Genomic DNA, 20,036 nt, shown 5'->3' with positions numbered 1-20,036 from the left:
AGGGATTGTTCCCCTGTACTAGTACACTAGTACCATGCCTTGAACCCTGTGCCCGGTTTTGGGCCCCTCACTGCAAGAAAGGACACAGAGGGGCTGGAGCACATCCAGAGAAGGTCAATGATGCTGGTGAAGGCTCTGGAACACAAGTCATAAGAAGAGCAGCTGAGGGAGCTGGGGTTATTTAGCCTGGAGAAAAGCAGGCTCAGGGGAGACGTTATTGCTCCCCCCAACACCCTGAGAGGAGGATGGAGCCAGATGGGTTTTGGCCTCTTCTCCCAGGCAGCCAGTGACAGGATGACAGGACACAGGCTTAAGTTGCCTTATTACTTAAACCAGGGAAGGTTTAGGTTAGACATTAGGAAGAAATTCTACATAGAAAGGGTGGTTAGATTTTGGAATGGGCCACCCAGGGAGTCACCATCCCTAGAGGTGTCAGTGTAAAGACCAGATGTGGCACTCAGTGCCTGCTCCAGCTGACATGGTGGGGTTGGACTTGATGAGATCAGAAGTCTTTTCCAACCAAACTTATTATGTGATTCTGTGATACACCTTTGTCAGATAGCAACAGTAGGTACAACCAGAATGTAACAACTCAGCCTAAAGTGAATCCTGCTCTTTGATCTTCTTTGTTAGTTTGGTTTCCCTTAAATACCACTGATTATTCAGCTCCCATTTTCTTCCCAGACATAATAAAGTTTTTGCAAAAATGTAAGGCAATTCTGTTCTGTAAGATGAGGCTTGCTCCAGGGTTTCCTGTTTTCTCTAGAATAAATTTTATAAAATACGACTGCATTGTCACATATTCTGCCACTTTGGAGAAATTCATAGTAAATATCCTGATTTAATATTTATAAAAGATGGAAGAAAAAGTATTTATCAAGCAATTCTGAATTTTAATACTGTAAGTAAAATTAATTTTCTTTTGTCACTTCTGATTTGCTTATAACTTTTCCTTTTGTTATTTGTGCCAGGGTATCAGCAAATTAAATATTATTAAAAATTTATAAAACTTACTGACTCAAAATCATATCCCTCCCAGGTCTTTTGTGACTCATTGAAGAGCCTGTCAATCTGTTCATCTTCTATCAGTCACATTGTCTTTCTTTATTCCATTAACCATTTACTGCTTATAGAATGAAGTAATCTCTGCTTAAAGACATCAACCACAACAAAATGACTAGAAATTTCTCTTGTGTCTGATAAGCATGAAGCATGTACTTCAGAATGGAATGTCATGCACAAAATAATAGAATCACCTGGAACAGGAAATACATGGATGGCTACTGGGAGTTGTTCTCTTAACTTTTTACCTCTGAAAAAATTACTCCTGCCAAATTTATGATTGATAATGTTCCTCTCTTTATGATCCTTTTCCATTTTTATAAACTTAAAGTCAGAACTTGTATCAGAGAGACTTTCAGACTTTTAGAGAAGGATGAGTTTCAGAAGACTTAAAATTCTTTCATGCTCTGGTTGTTTCTTTCTTTCACTTACCAATAACTTTGACTGTGATATCAGCCTTATCTTCTCCAACTGGATTCTTAAGTATAACTCTGTAAACTCCCTCATCCTCTTTTTCTGCCCCTTCAATGATGAAGACACAATGGTCTTCATGCATCTCCACACGGACTCTGCCTTCAGATTCAAACAGGAGCTATGAGTGAAAGATAAAATCATTGCAAGTTGTGCCAGGGACAGCCTAATGAGTCTGTGTGTAAGCTGGTGAAAAACTACAAATCACTGAATATTACAATAATTATCCAAAAGCTGTAAAATTTTTCAAATTCTATTTGTATGTAGAAGAGAGAAAATACAAACTTTGGCTCACTTAAATAACATTTTGGAAAATTGGTTCTGGGAATCTGCAGGTTGTTAAGATTCACCACTAGTTACACAAACCCAGTTATATTTTGAAGAAGTAACTAATACATCCAGAAATTCCTACTTGGGGCAGCTGCTAACATTACTGGGAAGAGTTTCAGGGATAGCAGTTGGTTACTGTATAAATTAAAATGGGATTATTTTAACTGTTGCTGGCATCATTATGATTTTTGCCACTCAGTAATGTCATATAGGGAATCTTTCTGCTTTTTGCTGAAATTCAAACAAAATGACCACAATTTAGTTGTACAAATGTAATACACTCCTTTCTTCCTTATGTGCCTATGTACCTTTAGATTTAGAACAGGAACCATTAGAAAGAATTCTTGTCCAAATAGTGATTAGTGCAGCAGGATCCTAACCCTGAGAATGGTTTATTGCTGTAAAATGTAAAATATTTTTTACTCTGTCAAGAGAGAAGTCATGAAAGTTGATGCAAAGTGAGCCCTGTTTCATTGCTTTGTAGTGCATCCACTCTCTTGACCCATTGTCATCTTTCCATCTGTCCTATAGGATTTTGTCCTAGTTATTATTGAAGCTTACAGGTTACTGTATTTACAAATAAATCTAAAAGAGTTTTCAAATAACTGCTTTGATTCCTTGTGACCCAGTCACCATGTGCTGGTGATTGACAAGATTTTCTCAATCAGCTTCTTACTCTAAAATTGCTCACCAGATGTCTTGTGCCCAGCAGGTGTCTGATAATTACCATTGTGAGGCAGGATAGTGGGCCTGATGAGCTTCTTGAGACACTATTCTAGCTGCTGACTTAAATTTTGTTTCCTTTTGAGTATGACCTTTTATCTGGAAAACACTAAGAACGCTTGTGTGATTGCATAAAAACCAAGGAACTTACCTTATTATCAGTATTTAAATCACTGCTGTTTTCTGAGGAAGTCATGGAATCATCATTGTTTCGAAGTAGGTCGTTTCTCTAGATAAGCAAAGAAACCACAGAAAGTCAGCTAAGGCTGAGCAGAGCAGTAAAGCTGTTTCTGCAACACAGAGAGGAATTTGGTAGGGGGTTGAATATGGAGGTGTGAGAAAAGTGAGGCAGCAAACAGACCTGGGAAGGAAATCTACCAAAACCAAAGTAAAAAGCAGAAATGGAAAGAAAAAAAAGTATCAGAACATGGTAAATTAAGGGAAGGATAAGTCAGCCAACTCAAGATTTGCAGTTCAGCAAGGGAAGAAGCATCATCCCTGCAGTATTGCTGTAACTGGTTGTGAGCCTGGTTACTCTGGTGCTAGTTACTCTATATGTGTAAGTACAAAAATAAGGATTGCCTCTCTCTGTAACAACGGGATAGAAAACTGATGTAAATATTTTAACACTCAGAAATACAGTCAGGTCTGTAATACTCATCAAACGTCATGTTTTGAGGCTGGGCTACTCTTTGTTTAGGATTTCATTAGTAAGTATATTTTACACAACCTTCAACCAAGACTGGCTGCTTTTCCTCATATGTTCAGACCTCACACCTCAGAAGTAGCACTCTATAGTGGTTGTCTGATATCAAATCAACATTTTATCAGAGAAACTTCTGTATAGAAGAGTAAATTTCTGGCTTTTTAAAAAATGTGTTTTCATACTAATTCTGCATTACAAAAAAAAAAAAAAGTTCTTGTTGCTATTAGATATTCTAACCTGAACAAGAATGGGGCATAATCATGAAGAAATAAAAGATTGGAGGAATTAACATAATTGACACATTGTTTTTTCTATATCTACACATACAAAAGTGTAATGATGCTGTAGAATGTTGTGCAAAATATTTCTGTTTTGTGCTAGTTATAGCTCAAGAGCCCACAGATGGTGAGGGGTGGGGATATTTTGAGATACCCAGAAAGGAAACTCACTTAACATTTTGAGTCTAGCCTCTAAATTCTTCCTCTGATGTTTTATAATTGCTTTGATCAGATAAATAACAGGGTTCCTCTATTTTTATTATACCAAATTCAGTTTTATGTCACTAGTCTGATAAGATGATATTTTCTTCACAAAGTGTAGAATCCTTGATAAAGACTAAAAAAAGAAGCTGCCATCTCCAGAAAGTGATTGTTCTATCAGGTGAAGGTGATGGGCATGACTCATAATTTATTTATTCTTCTCTGAGGTAGGAAAAGAATAAACGAATATGGTATCCTTCTATCTGCATGTACATACGTCTTCTCATATATAGTCAGCCCCTTCTTTTGGACAAAAAAAACCAGCGAACAGTTCATGAAAAGGAACAGTTCAGGATGAATCACAAAACCAGCTATGTCCCAAGCAGCTGCAGTGCAGGTATTTATTTTTTTTTTCCCCTTGAGATTTAAAAGCATAAAATTGAAAGGAAGATGGAAATACTTGTAAATAACTGTAATCCAAAGTAATACCTTGAAAAGGAAAAATAAATTTGCTGTTGTGAGTTTCCTCAAACACTGCTTCAGGTTGCATATTACCTTGTTTACTTTCTGCCAGATGACAGTGGGTGTTGGATCTCCTGATACAGGAACATCCAATCTCAGTTTGTTCCCAGCCACCACAACAATAGTGTCAGGGGATTGGCCCAGACAATCAAGGTGGATTTTGGGGGGTTCTACAGTAAAGGTAGAGAAAATAAGTTTTAAATATAGTTTGAGTAATCAGAATGGAAAAAAAAACCCCCCATATTCATGCATTTAATTTAAAATGAAAAAATATGCTGCTTACTTTGCTATTGAAAGCATTCTTTCTTGCATATAAATAATGACTGCTGCTCTTACCTTCTCTTGGTACAAAATCTATCTTGACCTCTGGTGGGGGGGAAGAAAAGGGAAGAAGAAATAGATCAGAGGAAGGAGAAATAGATCAGAAAACAGAATTTAAATAGCATCTGCACTCACAATGTAAATTTTAAAACTGATTGAAATTTCATGAGGCATGTTAATCAGCAGATTTATACAATAAATTAAAAGAAAAACAGGCTCTGTAAGCCAATGTGATAATGGTAATGCAAAATAGCAGGGAAAGGCAATGTGTCTACACTGAGGTATCAGAAAAGAGATTGGCATTCTCTTTCCTGGTATAACCATGATTATTGTCACTACTTATCCCTGTGGAATTCCCATTACACGTTCTAAGATAACTTACCCAAAAACTGAAGCTTGGCAGAAAGGTTGTAGGCAAATCCTTGAGGAATGAAGGAATAATCAGCCTCGTCCTCTGGTGTTACATCCTCAATAGTGAGCTTGTGGATCCTGGAAACATGAACAAATTTATTCCACTCCCTTGCCTTACCTCCCCAGGAGAAACAGGGCTATCTCAAGAGACAAGGTGCAGGCTACAGGATACAAACAGAAATTATTTCTTCTTCCCTTGCCATGACACAAGTCAACAACCACCAGGGCTGTAGACTGCTGTGCTTTCAGTGTTAAAGCCAATCCATATCAGCACATGGTCTATGAATGGATTTTTTTTTGCCAAGGTAGATTGTTTGAAGAGGGGAAGCAGTTTCCTTGCTCTACTCCAGTCCCTTACCATTACAAGGGCAGTTGTAACACTGCTGACTGGTTTCATTTTATTTGATTGTGAAGTTCTGTAACTCTGACTACACAAACTAAAAAGTTATTCCCCATCCCCGTATTACTTAAAGTTATAAACAGAATATAGAAAAGAGTACCAGGAAAGACTTCACCTAGTGTTTAATGCTGAATCTTCTTTGTCTCAATTTCCATTAGTAGCTAGACTGCTAGGAAACCTGAGCACAGAATTAGTCAGCTATATATGCACTAATTTTTCTGTAGGGTTTACTGACATGTACTAAACACTACTGTTAGTTTTAAAGTTATCAACAATGTGATTTCTGGATTGTTTGAATACCAAAACACCCTGTAAGCCTAATGAAAGTGAAGATTTACTTTTGCTGAAGCCATGCATATGACATGCACCAACTCAGAAAGACTGCACATACCAAAACCGGTCTGTCACTAACAGCTGGTTGCATATGAAAAGCTGGAGCCAGGGCAAAGTCTTGCTTCATATTCTTATTGCCCGAGCTAAAAATTCTTATGGATTGCACTGCAATACCCAAATCTGTACCTGCTTTCTGAAACAAGACTGACCTGCCAATATGGGAGATCTTTATCCTTTCGTCTGGGATCACCTCCTTTCCGTTTTTCAGCCAGATTCCCTTCACGTTTTCATCAGAAACTTCACACTTGAAGACTGCCTGGTCACGTGCCTTCACTGTCAGGTCTGCAATGCTCTGATAAACTTCCAGCTTCTTCTCTGATATTGAGAGAATAATCGATACACACACCAAAAATCAGAATAGCTCTGCAAGCCAGTGGTGTGAGTTTACTGAGTGGAAAAGGCAAGGGCAGAGCAAGCTGTCTATGGAAGGAGGAAATATGAAGGGAAGCACCCAGCATGCAGGGCTTTAACAGGGCTGATGGCTGAGCACCTGCTGTTATCAGAGTATCTGCTATATCCGGCACACAGGCCTGAGCTCTCCTTGGAACCTTTATTATCAAATCCCGTGCCCCTTATTGCATCTTCTTTTTCCCTGTCAGCAGTATTATGCTACCACTCTCCACTATCTGGAGAAGGTTACCTTCAGCCTGTTCTCATTTTTCATCCTCTCTGGTTCTGGGATGCTCCCTGTGCCTACCTTGCACAATCAGTTCAGCCACTGACACCCCACCATTGGTCTTCACAGTGTAGTGTCCACTGTCCTCCTTGGTGGACTCATTAATAATGAGATACTGCTTTTTTCCATCTTTCTTGAATCGGTATTTAAATGTTTCTTCTCGTGTCAGTTCAATCCCATCCTTTTCCCTGAAATACCAAACAGTGTTAAGCCATTTTTTTGTGGTTGAATGAGGAGAGTAAGGGTCAGCTCAATGTTACTAAGGATTGGAAGACACAAGGTGAATCCAATTTTTGTGTCATTTCAAGTTCGCAAAAAGGGATTGTTGCATAAATGTTAGTGGAACCAGAATGCCTCTGTCCTGACCATTAATTTTCCCTAGGCACTTGACTTCTGGTTCAAGAGAATTCATCACAAGTAATTACTTGATTTTTTCTATTTATATGCTATAGGTGAGTGAAAGTATGTTAAATAAAAGTATGTTAAATGCTATACAAGGTAAAGGGCTGAAAATACACTTCACCAGCAGGGAATTTACTGTCTTAAAAGTGGCTATAAAGTAAATGGGAATTGATGGGATATTACTTAAAAGTCTTAATTTTCCTGATGTGAAATACAGCTGCTATAAATCCATGATTTGTGGGCACTAACAAAAGGAGAAAATTTTAGGATGGATTCAAATTAATGTGTATTTTGGATTTTGTAGCTCTTTCCATCCAAAGGTGCCACAGTATACTTAAGACTTCACTAAATTAAGCTTCACCATCCAGCCCAGGAGGAAATTTAATTATTGTAATTTCCAGTCATCAAGACAGGAAATGCTCAGGGAGGTCTCACACTGTTTAATCAAGGTCATACAAAAATACATAAGGTGTTTAAGGGTTTTCTGTTCCTAATCCTAAATAATATAAACAGGCTACAAGAAAATACTTGTAATTTCTTCAATTTACTGGTTTTGTAGCATTACATTTTTCATTTTGACTTGAGTATATTTCTATTAGGTTACTTGAATACTGCTGCAGTTTGTAAATGTAAAAGGTTTTCTTCTTGATAGTTAGTCACATGGAAAACCACATACAAAATACATGTGATTTTTATAGAGTAAGAGCATTCTTTCTACCTTTTTTTTTTTTTTTTTTTTTGTCATTTCCCTTATTTGTGACTTATTTGTGACCAGTGACTCAGCTACTATTCAGTTTTACAGAATAACAAATTGAAATGCTACTTGGGACTTTTTAAAATACTATAGCTAATTTCTAAGTAGATGTATACAAGAAAACTTTTACCTCTGCCAGAGTCTGTTAAAGTAAATCACGAGATCAAAACTTTAAGCAGAGACAAGGACCCTACAACTTGTGACTCGGATGCTCCTGATGCAGTTCAGAATTCACACAGGTTAGTCCCTCATAACTTTGTCACAGCAGAGCTCACTGGAGCTAGAGTTGGTTTAGTGAAGGACTGGCCTCCTTGCCAGGTCATAGACAGGGGAGTAAAGGAGGAGACAGAGGAAGCCTTTACCAACCACTCAGAACACAGAGCTCAATATTATTGTCAGGATAAGGTATCCTTTTCTCTCCTCTTCAGAACAAGAGTCTGAGACAACATGTAAGATGATCTCCTAAGGCTGGTGTTGTGATTCATGCAAATTAGCTCGGCAACAAGTGCTACAGTGAGACACAAAAACCTTTGCTGAATTGCTGAGGATGGACTGTAATCCCAAAGTTCAGCATGCTGCTGTCACTAATGCAAAGCCAAGCACCTACACTGTGGCTAGACTTTTGGAGCTGAACTTTTACATTTATTTTTCCATTGTCTATTTTGATACATGGCTCATGAAAAATATCTGAATGTTCTATTCACCCATTGGTAAGAAAGACTTGTCCTGAAAACTTGACTAAATAATGAAAATAGTCTTTTTGTGTTTTAACTTGCATTTGTTTTACTGACTAGCATATTGCTTGTCCTGTGGATGATTGGAGAGTTTGCAGAGGGGTATAGTGGCCAATAGAGACTGTAAACCTTGAAAAAGAACTCCCAGACATAATTTGACTTAAAATAATACACTGCTGCTGTGAAAAGCAGAAAACCTCTTTGAGGCAATATTACAGGCCTTCCTTTTGCAATTAGAACTATAACATAGAGGAATCTGTTGATATTAAAGTGTAAGTGAAGCATCATATATAATCATAGAAATATTGGTTTGCAGAACACCACAGGTCATTGGACCAGCCTCACATTTGAAGCAGAACTAGTGCAGTAATAGGTAGGTCAGCTGTGGTTTATCTTTCCAAGTCCTGAACATCTGTAAGATCAAATATCTGCTCTCAACTTTGCCACTCAGTGTCTCTTTGTCTGAAAATTATTTCCTATTTCCTGTTTGGATTCTGAGGGTTAATTGGTTAATGTCTTCTGAGATATCACTGATGTAGTTACTATGTGATAATTGGGGCACACAGACTTATTGCTATAAATACACATTACCATGGTTTATTTTGATTTCGAGATAAGATGGTACATCCAGCACTCAGAGATGGAAAAATTAGATCAAAACTATGTACTTTATTGCATCATTTTCTTCAAGTATTTCCAAGACTATCTGAAGTTTAGAAAAAACCATAGTACTGCAAGAATTGTAGCAGTGTGAAAGCTTTCTTGATAAGAGAACATTATTTTCTGATTGCTCTGAAGAGGCCCACATAATGAATTCTCCAAGCCCTAGTCTGATGGCCCTGCCTCACCCTTATTTCTGTCTCATGCAAGTCACATAATTGCCTTTGTTCATGTGCTTGTGGTTTTATATCCTGGTTTGAAGATTTAAGAACTATAACAGGTGCTCTGAGTTAGTGCCTGTTACTTGGTTTAAACTGTTGAACATTTCCCTAATGAACCATAAAACTGGAACTCTTTCTCCACACTGTGTTTCAAGTTTTCCCTGGACACTTCTCTCTGCTGTCCAAAATGTTCCCTTTTGTTGCCAAAGCGCATTGACAGTGTCACATAACAAAACCAGTAAAATGCAGTGTGAATGTCTAACTGCTCAGTTTTCCCCTGCAGTGATTTGATGAGTTTCTCTGACCACTTGCTGCATTTCAGACTGAGACAGCTGCTGGCTTGCCCTTGTCCCATCAGATGCCCATCCCACAGATAACAGCTCAGCGAGATGTATGGGAGTTGTTCAAAGGCACAGGATCAAAGTGTGGCAGCTGCACTGTGTTCTGAGAGGGACAGATCTGGCTGTCCCCATCTCTTGTGACCAGGCATCTGCAGGCAGTTCCGAACAACAGAACGCGTGTCCCTGTACTTGTGGCTTTAATAGAGTAATGCACAGCCTGTACTAGCTCTTGCACTCCATTTAAATTCTCAGTTCCTTCCTTTGGGACAGCAGATCATTAGTTGGCACTTTCCAGGAATGTAATGGGCATTGTGGGAATGCTTGATAACCGTGTGCCTGAAGCTGTTAACAAGCACAAGGGAATTCCATCTGCTAGAGAAATGAAGTGAGAATAGTGAGTGTGCGACACGGCACATGAGCCCTGCTTGTCACTCCTGCCCTGCAGCATGCACCTTCCAGCTTCTGCTCAGCTGGAATGCCCAAGAAAACAGGACCCATGGTCTAAATGTTTGTCATCTTAGTCCCTCTCACTGCATGAGCATAATGAACAGCTTTGCAGGATGACCACAGCAGACGTGTTCCCCCTGTGTCTCAAGAGACAGTAACTTTCTTACCTAAGAAAAAATACTTTAAAACCCAAATGCCTCACTGCAGTTGAGAAGACCAGAAAAATTCAAAAAATACAACAAACTCACCACAATATGGATCTGATTAATTTGGGCAATACTTAAACATTACTGAAATATAAACATTGTGCAAGAAATTCTAGAGACGCTGTAAAATACGTATACTAAATCTAAATTTTTGGGTCATATCTTTTCTCTCTCCTCAATGTTTGACATATAGGAGGAGGAACAATCTTTTCCTGAAAGCAATTATGTAGGATGCCTTCTCCCTTTTCATTCCCCACCTCCTGTATGTTCCATGGAAGGAGATGGTTTTATGTAGGTTTGGTTTGCTTTGGTTTTTTTCTTCCATTCCCTTACCATTTCACAGTAGCTCCTTCCTCCGACACTTCACACTCAAACTCCACTCTCTCTCCAACCATCACCATCTGATCCTCCAGTGGGTGAGTGATCAGGATTGGAGGTTCTGGAAATAAAGAGAATGTTACTGAAACAGTATTCTGAAAGGCTGAAGATTAAAGGTAGATTTCACCACTCTCTACTCCCCAGGAAGAGTCCCTGGACAAATAAATGGTGATGATCTCTGTCTTAGAACTTAAAACTTACTGTCCCAGATCACCTTAGCAGAATTTTCAAATTACTTTTTTGATGAGTCGGAAAAAAAAATATAGGATTAAACAATTTTCATATATATTCTGAAATTCTAAAAGCAGGCATTACTTTTCTGTACTATTTGATCTGCATGTAGAGATTGGGGCATGTGTTTATCTTGACTGGAATAAAATCTTTTAAAGTAAGTTTCTAGCCCCACTGTTGAGATGTAAATAACTTTCAAATGAGAATTAATGATAATGTCATTGTAGTGCTTTCCTGGTTGCTGTTAGGCAAAGTTTTTCTCAATTTAACTGTAAGAAAAATACCTGCTTCAATAGATCTCAGAATTTGTTAGTACATTTAAGACTTTCCTTTCCTGTAAGATAAATCTGAGACTAGAGAAGATGACAGTAATTCAATGCAAAATATTAGAGGATATCTCTTTTCTCTGATACCATTGCTCACCTTTTACAAATAATTCTGTGAAGCTCTTCTCATCCCCTACCACACATTCATATGCTGCATCATCAGCCAGAGAGCAGTGGTTTATGGTCAGTATTCTCTTATTCCCAACAGCCTCAAAAATATATCTGAAAAGGGAATTTAAATGTAATTACCAGGGAAAAATCCTTCTGGACCCAATCACTGTTTTCTCCTGCCTGGAAGAGAAACAGATTTCTTCTCTTTCTCTGACATCAGTGGCAAGATTTGTAAGGACTCAAGCCCAATAGGCCTGTCCTGGTGCAGTGAACAGCAGTAGGGAAAACTAGCACAGGAAATTATGGGGAATCTTCCCCAGGTGTGAGATATTCAAACCTTGTGAAAGGTGCTGGATGCTGTTCTAAAATCCAGCATAACTACCATTAAAAATGGCTTCAGCACAAAATCACAGGAAATTTGTTTTACAAACAAGTTAAGCTGAAGTATATCCTAGATCAAGGGAAAGCACAGTTGAACCTTGGATAAACACACAAAGAGCAGAATGTAATCTCAGGACTTACTTGCTGAGTTGGTAGATGGAAGGATCCAGTCCAACATGTGGTTATATGGAGCAGAGGGAAGAAAAAAGAGAAAGTTACAATGACAGCAAACTGCCCCTGAGCCATAGCTCAGCTTCTATTTCTCCCTGTTTATTCCTTTCCTTCTAAGAAAAACTAGATTTTTCACTTTGCCCAAGCTGTAGCTCATTCCTTTTTGGATTTCTCGTATTTCTAGTTTACCTGCCGCTCACTTGGATCTCCTGTCCATTCTTCAGCCATTTCACATCAGCATCTGGATTGGCAACTTCAACCATTAATTTAATCTTTTGTCCCTTGTCTACTTGGTAAGCTGGATCCAGTTTCTTGAGGAATGCTATGATGAAGAATGATTAAAAAAATGTTTATGATTTTTATACTTGTTTTTTGTTTTTTTTTAATTCTGGGTCATGAAACAGATCTTTATTCCCTTTCATGTTGTTTACCATCATCTTAAATCTTCCCCAGTTTCTGCATCCCTGTTAAAATTTTTACTCCTTCTGTCTGATCTTCATGCTGTGCCATTTTTCCTTAACATAAGATGACAAGAGTGTGTTATAAACCAAAATAAGCAAAGTAGACTATTCTAAATAAGATGTGAGTATGTACTTCAACACATCTTAAATAGAGTTACAGCTCCCTATGTAGGAAAATTATACTTGGTCTTCTCAGTACTGATGAATGGCTGTTTGCCTTCTCTGTTTCATTTTAAAAGTCAGTTACAGTTAGGCATTTAATACTTCACAGAACTACAAAAGGCTCAAGAATTCTAAAGGTATCATACCAATAAATACCAAATTGTTTAAATATATCATTGCTGCCTGACATAGTGACTAACTGGGGTAGGGGGCAAGTAAGGGATGTTGATTTATGTTCAGGGAAATATAAGGGCCAGGCTTGTGGAACTGGTAAATTGAGTGTGGTCAGTATATCCAGAGTTTCAGAACAAGGAATGCCAGAGTACTGGGCATAGTTGCAATCTTTGGTAATCAGCATTTCGTATGTGAAGGCTGGGTAATAACTGGAACAGGAAATTGCTATTTCTCATGGTCTTGTATCTCGCTGCTGTAAAGAAGATATGAATATATTTGGAAGAAATGCATCTCACCAACCTGTGCTTTTTTTCTCTTCCTTCTTGATGCGTTTGAGGCGTTTCAGCATCCCACGCAAATCTGTGATACCATACTGGAAAGCAATTTTCTCATATTCCGTAGGAGGAGCTTTCCTCAGGATATCCCAGACATCAACATCAGATTGTGATTCAGATTTTCCTTCACCTCTGCAGAAAGGGATTAGAGTCTCTGAGTGCTACTATAGGAGTAGTTTAAAAAAATCTATAGGGTTGGCATCTGATGAAGCCAATTCTTAAAAAATAAGGAATACTCTTACTTTTTATTATATTTTTATGTGAAATCATGAAAGAAAACTGGTCACTAGTTTTAATTTTATTTATATACATAGAGATTAAAACCCTTAAGGGTTTTTCTAACAACCAAAACTAATACATTTTAACTTCCTTTAATGATGGATAATGGAAACATAAGGAAACTTATTTTCTTGTCATGGTCAATGCACAAAACATGGAACGTGAGAAAGCAAGGAACTGAATTCATATGGTGGCAACAACCTTAGAAAAAAGGCACTTGGTTTATGCAAATGAGAGACGTATTCTTTTCTACTCAGGACATTGTTTATGTTCATTAAAAAGAATCACAGATTATTAAAACTTCTATCATCTGTTGTGAAGAAAATTGTTATCTGTACTAATCTATAAAACATAAAAGGACTGCTGAGTAGTGGCAACCAAGACAGTGTTTACAATGAAGTACTTACTTTATATTTTAACCAAAGAACTAGTGATCATGGAAAAATTAATGTTTGGTTTAGTAAAACCAAGGGAAGATTTGGCTGTCTGGCTTTGGGAGAGGCATTCTTTTTTGTCTGCCATCTTATTTTTTGTTTGAAAGATCATAAATAGAAAAAGAAATGGGCACAGCCTTACCGGTTTGAAGGGCGCAGGAAGCTGCTGTGCTCCAGAAGGATGCAGAGAAGTGTTTGGAAAAACGTGGGCAAGAAAAAGGGCATCATGTGTTAGTGCAAAAGAGCCATGAATGTCATCTTCACCCTTAGCAGAATGTACTTGTGCTTCAGTGGCAGGGGGATTTCATGCAAATACTCTGAATTGGGCTTAAGGGAAATTCTGATCCATATGGAAATCTCACACTCAATCCCACACTTTGTACAAAAACACTTTGTTTTTGCCTGCCATAGTTTGCATTTTGGTAAATAGAGAAATGGTGGAAGAAGTAATATTTTACTAAAAAATTCCTAGGAGAAGGAACTTTCTGTGGGTGCTTTTTCTGATTTTCACCAGGACCAAGCAGATTCTAGAGCAGCAGAACACTCCCTTATAATGAAGTCACATTCAGTGGTAAACCCCAACAAGAGGACATATTATGCAACGCATGATGCAGAGAAAAGTGGAATGTTATTGGGTGAATTTCCATTTTTTTGCAGGAAAATAACACTCCAATTACTCTGTGAGAAATGTTACTACTTAACAGTACTACTATAGTCAGTCCAAACAGCAGAAATAACCAAGTCCTTTTATTGCCAAAACCGCACTTGCTTGTAATAGGAGCACTGTGTTTATTAAAGTGCTGCAGTCCAAGCTTGGAATTTCCAGCACCTTGTAGCTCTTGAACAGAAAGGAAGCAAGAGAAGGGGATTTCAGCTCAGTGAGACTGAGCTGAGATAGGGCATGCAGTATCTCAAATCTTTGAAGTGGTTTAGCACTCGCTAAGCCCAAAGCCCTCACCAGCACTCACTGACTTGATAGGAGGAGCTGAAGTTTGGAGTGCCTCTGATAAGAGCAGCATACTGGGTATTTGCTTTGCCATAACACTGCACCAACCTCACCCACAAATTTTACCAGTGTTCCTCTTCCTTATGCCTATCATTTAATATGAGGCTGCTGCCAATGCTTTTTAGTTTTGCCTAGCAGGAGACAGGCAAACTGAACCGATTTGCCACATAGATCAAAGTTTTTTTGACATAAGCAGTTCTTGGGTTGTTGCCCTGATCATATCAAGGAGTGACTTTTAAATATTTCTCAATATATGTAAATTAAAATAGATATATAAATACTAAATACTATATAAAAATGAGGGAATATAATAATTTAATATGTATCTATTTCTTTTTATTAGTACTGTCAAACTTCCGTGGAGAAACTGTATCTTAAAAAATATAAAATCATAGGAAATAAGAAAGACTTAAGAGATTCAAATATTATCATCTTCCTTAAGACATTAAATAAATATTGGTAATTTCTCTATCTGCTTACTTATAGGCTTGTCTGTATACACACACTATATCTGAAAATTTACAGGTAGGACTATTCATGGAGATTTCAAAAATGTTTTGAAATAATCAGAAAAATCTTCCAAAGTCTAATATCTCTCACTATTGACAAGGCTTCCCTAGTTTTTCCTTTAGCTTTTCCATTATTCAGTGTCATCCCATTGTTTTATCTTGCAATACTTTTCTGGTGTATGCAATATAAGAAATTTGAACATAAGAAAGAATATAGTCTCTTCTTCGGAAATACTAATTTTTTAAAAATTGAAATTGAAGACTTTTGAGATTCATGCAATATGGGACTAAAAGCTAGAAGCTGGAATTTCTGTTTAACTGAGTTCTGAAAATGAAAAGAAAAAGATGTTTGCCTTCGAGCAAAGTTTTCCCCATCCCAGTGCTCGTTTTCACTGTTTTACATTTGTTAAAACATTCTCTTTGATCCCAGAAAGACCCAGAGTTTGCCCAGAGAAGCTGTACTCCTCACTACCAATAGGAACTAAGCAGTGTACCAAAAGTAATAGAGCACTGGGACTCATGAGATTTCTCCCACTCCTCTGTTCTTCTCCCTGATGCTGGGGATCCGTATTCAGAGATCACCTCATAGGTTAGCTATGCACTTGGGGGCATCAAGATGCAGCTTAGTGAACCTGCTGTAAATGGAATATGCAGCTGATATATTTTAAACATATGTGGAGGGGTTAAAAATAGTTTTGTACATCCCAGAAATGGTTCCTTCCTATCCAGTTACTGTCAACTGATTGGACCCTGTCAGCTGTCACCTCCTTCAAGGTCTCTGCTCCCTATCCCATTTAATAGTCCTGTGACAGCTGTTCCCTTCCTCTTCCCAATGACCTCTCCTTGGCCCATGACATCTGTATGTCAACACCAGTTAATTAAATTACAGTGATAGGAGATACAGTGTGAAATGAAGCTCTTTATTATAGCGAAGCTATTTATTATAGAATGATCATTACCTGTGGATCGAGGGACACTTGTACAGTGGTGTAACAAAGCAGAAATGGTAAAAGAATAATTCTCAGTTCTGTTTGAATTTGCACAGCTCTTGAGAGTTCCCCAGCATGAGATCCCTTTTCCTGTTCTATTTTAATGAAGAATTCCTTCATTCCATTATGAGATTTTATGCCTATCTGTTCTCATTAACATAAGGAGTCTTCAACCTGAGGTGTGCAAAGCCTGAAGAGTGCACAAATTACTTCTGAAGTGGCCATGAAAAACAACTAGGAGCAGTGAATTTATGTTCTCAATTCACTAGGCAGAGATTTGTAAGTCAAGAAATGGCAGAAGCACTGTTAAAATGCAGTGAAATTTATAAGTTTCTTTTAATAAACTACACTTCTAGCCTAACAAATAATGAATAGTTAAATCAATAAATTTAACATTTCTGTAAATACTGAAGATTTTTACTGCTTTTTTGAGATTGATCATTCCTCAAATCCAATTATGAGAGCAAAAGGGAAAGGCTTGAGGAGAGGGGCTCATAGTACTCAGCACCTCATTCCAGCTGAAGACTCTTTATGAAATTATGCAAATATTTTCATGCTGGTTGTTATTTATTTAAAATTTTATAAAGAATATAAGCAATTGCTCTATGCTTTGCATCTTCTAAGGAAACTAGAGTCTGTTTACAACAATTTGGGTTTATGCTAAAACAAGGAACTGAGGTATCAATATCAGCTATATTAATTTTGAGAGGTGTCTTTTCTGTCTCATCTGTCTGTCCCCCTGAAGTGTTCTGCTTTTGGTGGGACTGCAAAGCCAGGATTCACCTGCAGGCAGGTGCCCTGCATGGAGTGTGACACAGGGGTTTGTGCAAAATGTGGCCTTGTTTACCCCACTGAAATTTGGGTGAGTTAACTTGAGGCTATTGTGGCTTTATTGCCTTCTGTAGAAAGTTACTTCATATGTCTGCACCATCCTGTACTCTTTGTGAGGATAAAACACTCCTTATGAACACTGATACTGCTACCTGATTCACAGCAACACTCATCCAAGTAGTTCATTGTGAAAACTTAAACTAGGAAAGTTTATATTTGCAAAACACAAATCTAAGTGGCAAGTTTTTATAGTAGTTTCAGGTGCTGGAAAGACAGAGGGAGTAGCCAGGGTCAGTGAAGAGAAAGAAGCAAGCAAAACTTCATCACCTATTTGATAGACAACAATAGCATGCAAATGATTTTTCTGATTCTACTATGACAGCAAATACTATAACAACAGGAATACAAAGCAGCAGGTTATTGAGAAAAATCTGGAAATTAAAGGAAATTTTAGAACTGGGTATATGAAAGAAAGTGATGGTAAAAGCCAAAGGATGTTCAGAGAAATACATTGATTGTATCAAGTTGTCTTAACTTTAACCTTAAAGCTGTTTAAAAGAATTTTGTCTCAGGAATTAGCAATCTATAATTTTCTTTCACATTATGCAAGCTTTGTCATGTTCTACATGTAAAGAAGACAAACATGCATGCATTATTTCAAATCAAATGGTTCTTATGTTCAGTCTGACCCATGCATTTATGATACATTAAATAAAAAGCTTACTCTCTGTTGGCAACAGTGGAATCCAAAACATTCAGGTTAAGAGTTTGGTAAAAAGAGAAGAACATAAGTAAATAGGTAATGAAAACAAATACATCAAGGAAGGATGAGAATTAGAGAAGAGATAACAGCAAAAAAAGTGAAAGTATAAGTTACAGAAATAAATAAGAATGACAATTGGAAGAGTAAAAAAATGTCACCATATTTATGCAACAGAGAATATCTGTGTAATTGATAATATATATTGAACAGTGTAATAGTAACATTTAGGTATCTAATAAAAAAGCTTGTCCACCCAGCTCTCTGGTTCTTAATAAGACAGCATTATAAATTGTATTTTAAATCCCCACCCCCATGAAGAGGGCTGCTGGAAACATGTAATTACCTGAGTCCAGGCCTTTTCTATCTTGGGAAAGACAATTTTTTCCCCTTTTTTTTTTTTTTTTTTGTCGTATATAAACCTAGCAGAAATGCAGCAAATGCTGTATATTTCAGGAAGTAGCCATAATTACCTGTCATGTTTATCCATTTAGAGCTGCTTTAGGGAAACTACAAGGATTCTGAGTTTATGAAACCTTCTCTTATTCCAGTTCTGGTGTTTCAGAGTTGTTCAGCAGAAGCTTTTTTTCTCTATGGATTTTTACTCACCTTTTTTTCAGTAGGGAGCTGAAATTAAACTCTGCCCCATCATCATGTCCCTCGGTACTGTGTAGCAATAGAAAGCCACAATTAGTTTCAGAAGGAAATGGGAATAGCTTGTGAGATTATAGCATCATATAGATGGCATTTTTGTAGGGGAGCAGTAGATGGGTTTATAATGAATTAGAATGTGCATTGACATGGAAGGTGACTTAAGTAGGCTCTGTGCTCATGTTCATTTGCATAAAGGTTTAAAAAATATATGTAACAGAGCTGTATTTTTTCTGTGCTGATTGTGCATGAAGTTGTACAGGTTATTAATTTGGTAATCATATTGATTTGGAATGCATTCATCATCATGGAGGTGTTGCAGAAGCTTCACTCTTTCCTCTTTCAGGAGTGGATATTGTCTACAGTTGGGGCAGTATTTAACCAAGCTTTTTGTGGAATGCCTCACCATCCAAAATCCCTGTTTCTACCCCTAATATTATCCCAGCTGTAATTGTTTCTTGAGGCCCTTTGTGATACCAGAATTCATTACACTGAAATAAAAAAGGTGTCACATCATTGGTGCTTGGGAGAGTTGAGGGAGGAATTCTGTGTTCTGGCTTTCAGCCTGAGATAAGGTTCAAGATGCAAAATTCAGTATTTGTTCAACAAGCATCATGACAAGCAATGTTGTGGTGAGCTTGTCTGTGAAAACAAGAAGCAGCAGGCAGGAGTTTTCTGATGTGCAGTTCAGCCTGTTACATACAGTGAACTCAGACAGAATGCACAATGTTATTTTTGGTATTCTGGACCCAGTGGATTCTAGTTGTGCTTCTGAACATTTGTAATACTGACCTACTCTGAAAATAGCATGAAGTCACTAGAATCCCTTCTTTAGATTTAATTCCTAAAAAAGGGTCATCTTTACATTCAGAGAGGATTTTGTACTTTCTTCATCTCAGCCAGCCTGCTGTCATCAATGGCCAGCTGCTCTTTAACATCTCTGTTGTCTTGAATACAAGAACCTTCCATCTCACAGCATTTGTATCCTTCCAGAAGCAACACCTTACATTTAATTATTGTTTTGTAAGCAGAACTTTTTCTTTCCACTTGTGCTGGTGGTAGTTGTAGACCATAAGTTGTGGACTGTCAACACAGAGTCCTAGCTGCTTCAGAAAAAATCAGTTTGTCTATGAATGCAAATCAGAGTGTTGGGAAAACTCAGTATTACAGAAAAAAGAATTTTCAGAAGTAAGAAAAGAGCCTCAACAGAAAAATGACAGGCATTTTAACAGCACTGTTAAAAAAAAATTAAACAGAAACCAGTACCAAGCTTCTTGGACAATATAAGGTTAAATAAAAATTTAGTGTCTCTGTAATTTGAAATATGTTGTGAGAAGAGATCTTTAAGAAAATATTGTTTTTTACATCTTTGATTACTTTAAGAATAGTACAGTACTGGAAAGGATGATTTCCTGGGTATAAGGCTTAAACAGAGAAGAGTGGTTTTGGCCCTACTTGCAGGCATACGTGTCTGCAGGCATAAAATGTACATAAAAATAACTATTATAATCCCAAATCTGGAAAGGATTTCCTGTGATAAAATATTCAGTAAATCAGGTCTGAATCAGCTGGGAGAATATTGCTTCAC

General features: G+C 37.5%; 1 protein-coding gene across 1 annotated transcript in view; it reads right to left on the bottom strand.

Annotated features, from left to right (window-relative positions):
- Positions 1-20,036, bottom strand: part of MYBPC3 (myosin binding protein C3) — a 61,883-nt gene that overhangs the window by 25,640 nt on the left and 16,207 nt on the right. Inside the window, exons 9-21 of the mRNA XM_079307668.1 lie at positions 18,407-18,463; positions 13,845-13,868; positions 12,955-13,121; positions 12,047-12,179; positions 11,292-11,416; positions 10,593-10,698; positions 6,516-6,682; positions 5,968-6,133; positions 4,997-5,103; positions 4,630-4,659; positions 4,327-4,463; positions 2,738-2,815; positions 1,495-1,654 (exon numbers count right to left, since the gene is read on the bottom strand). Of these exons, the coding sequence (XP_079163794.1) occupies positions 1,495-1,654; positions 2,738-2,815; positions 4,327-4,463; positions 4,630-4,659; positions 4,997-5,103; positions 5,968-6,133; positions 6,516-6,682; positions 10,593-10,698; positions 11,292-11,416; positions 12,047-12,179; positions 12,955-13,121; positions 13,845-13,868; positions 18,407-18,463 (1,457 nt within the window). The remainder of the gene's footprint in view (positions 1-1,494; positions 1,655-2,737; positions 2,816-4,326; positions 4,464-4,629; positions 4,660-4,996; positions 5,104-5,967; positions 6,134-6,515; positions 6,683-10,592; positions 10,699-11,291; positions 11,417-12,046; positions 12,180-12,954; positions 13,122-13,844; positions 13,869-18,406; positions 18,464-20,036) is intronic.

This window comes from Erithacus rubecula, assembly GCF_903797595.1.
Source record: "Erithacus rubecula genome assembly, chromosome: 6".
NCBI lineage: Eukaryota > Metazoa > Chordata > Aves > Passeriformes > Muscicapidae > Erithacus > Erithacus rubecula.
The sequence above is the reverse complement of the archived record's forward strand: the minus strand, read 5'-3'. Positions and strand labels throughout refer to the sequence as shown.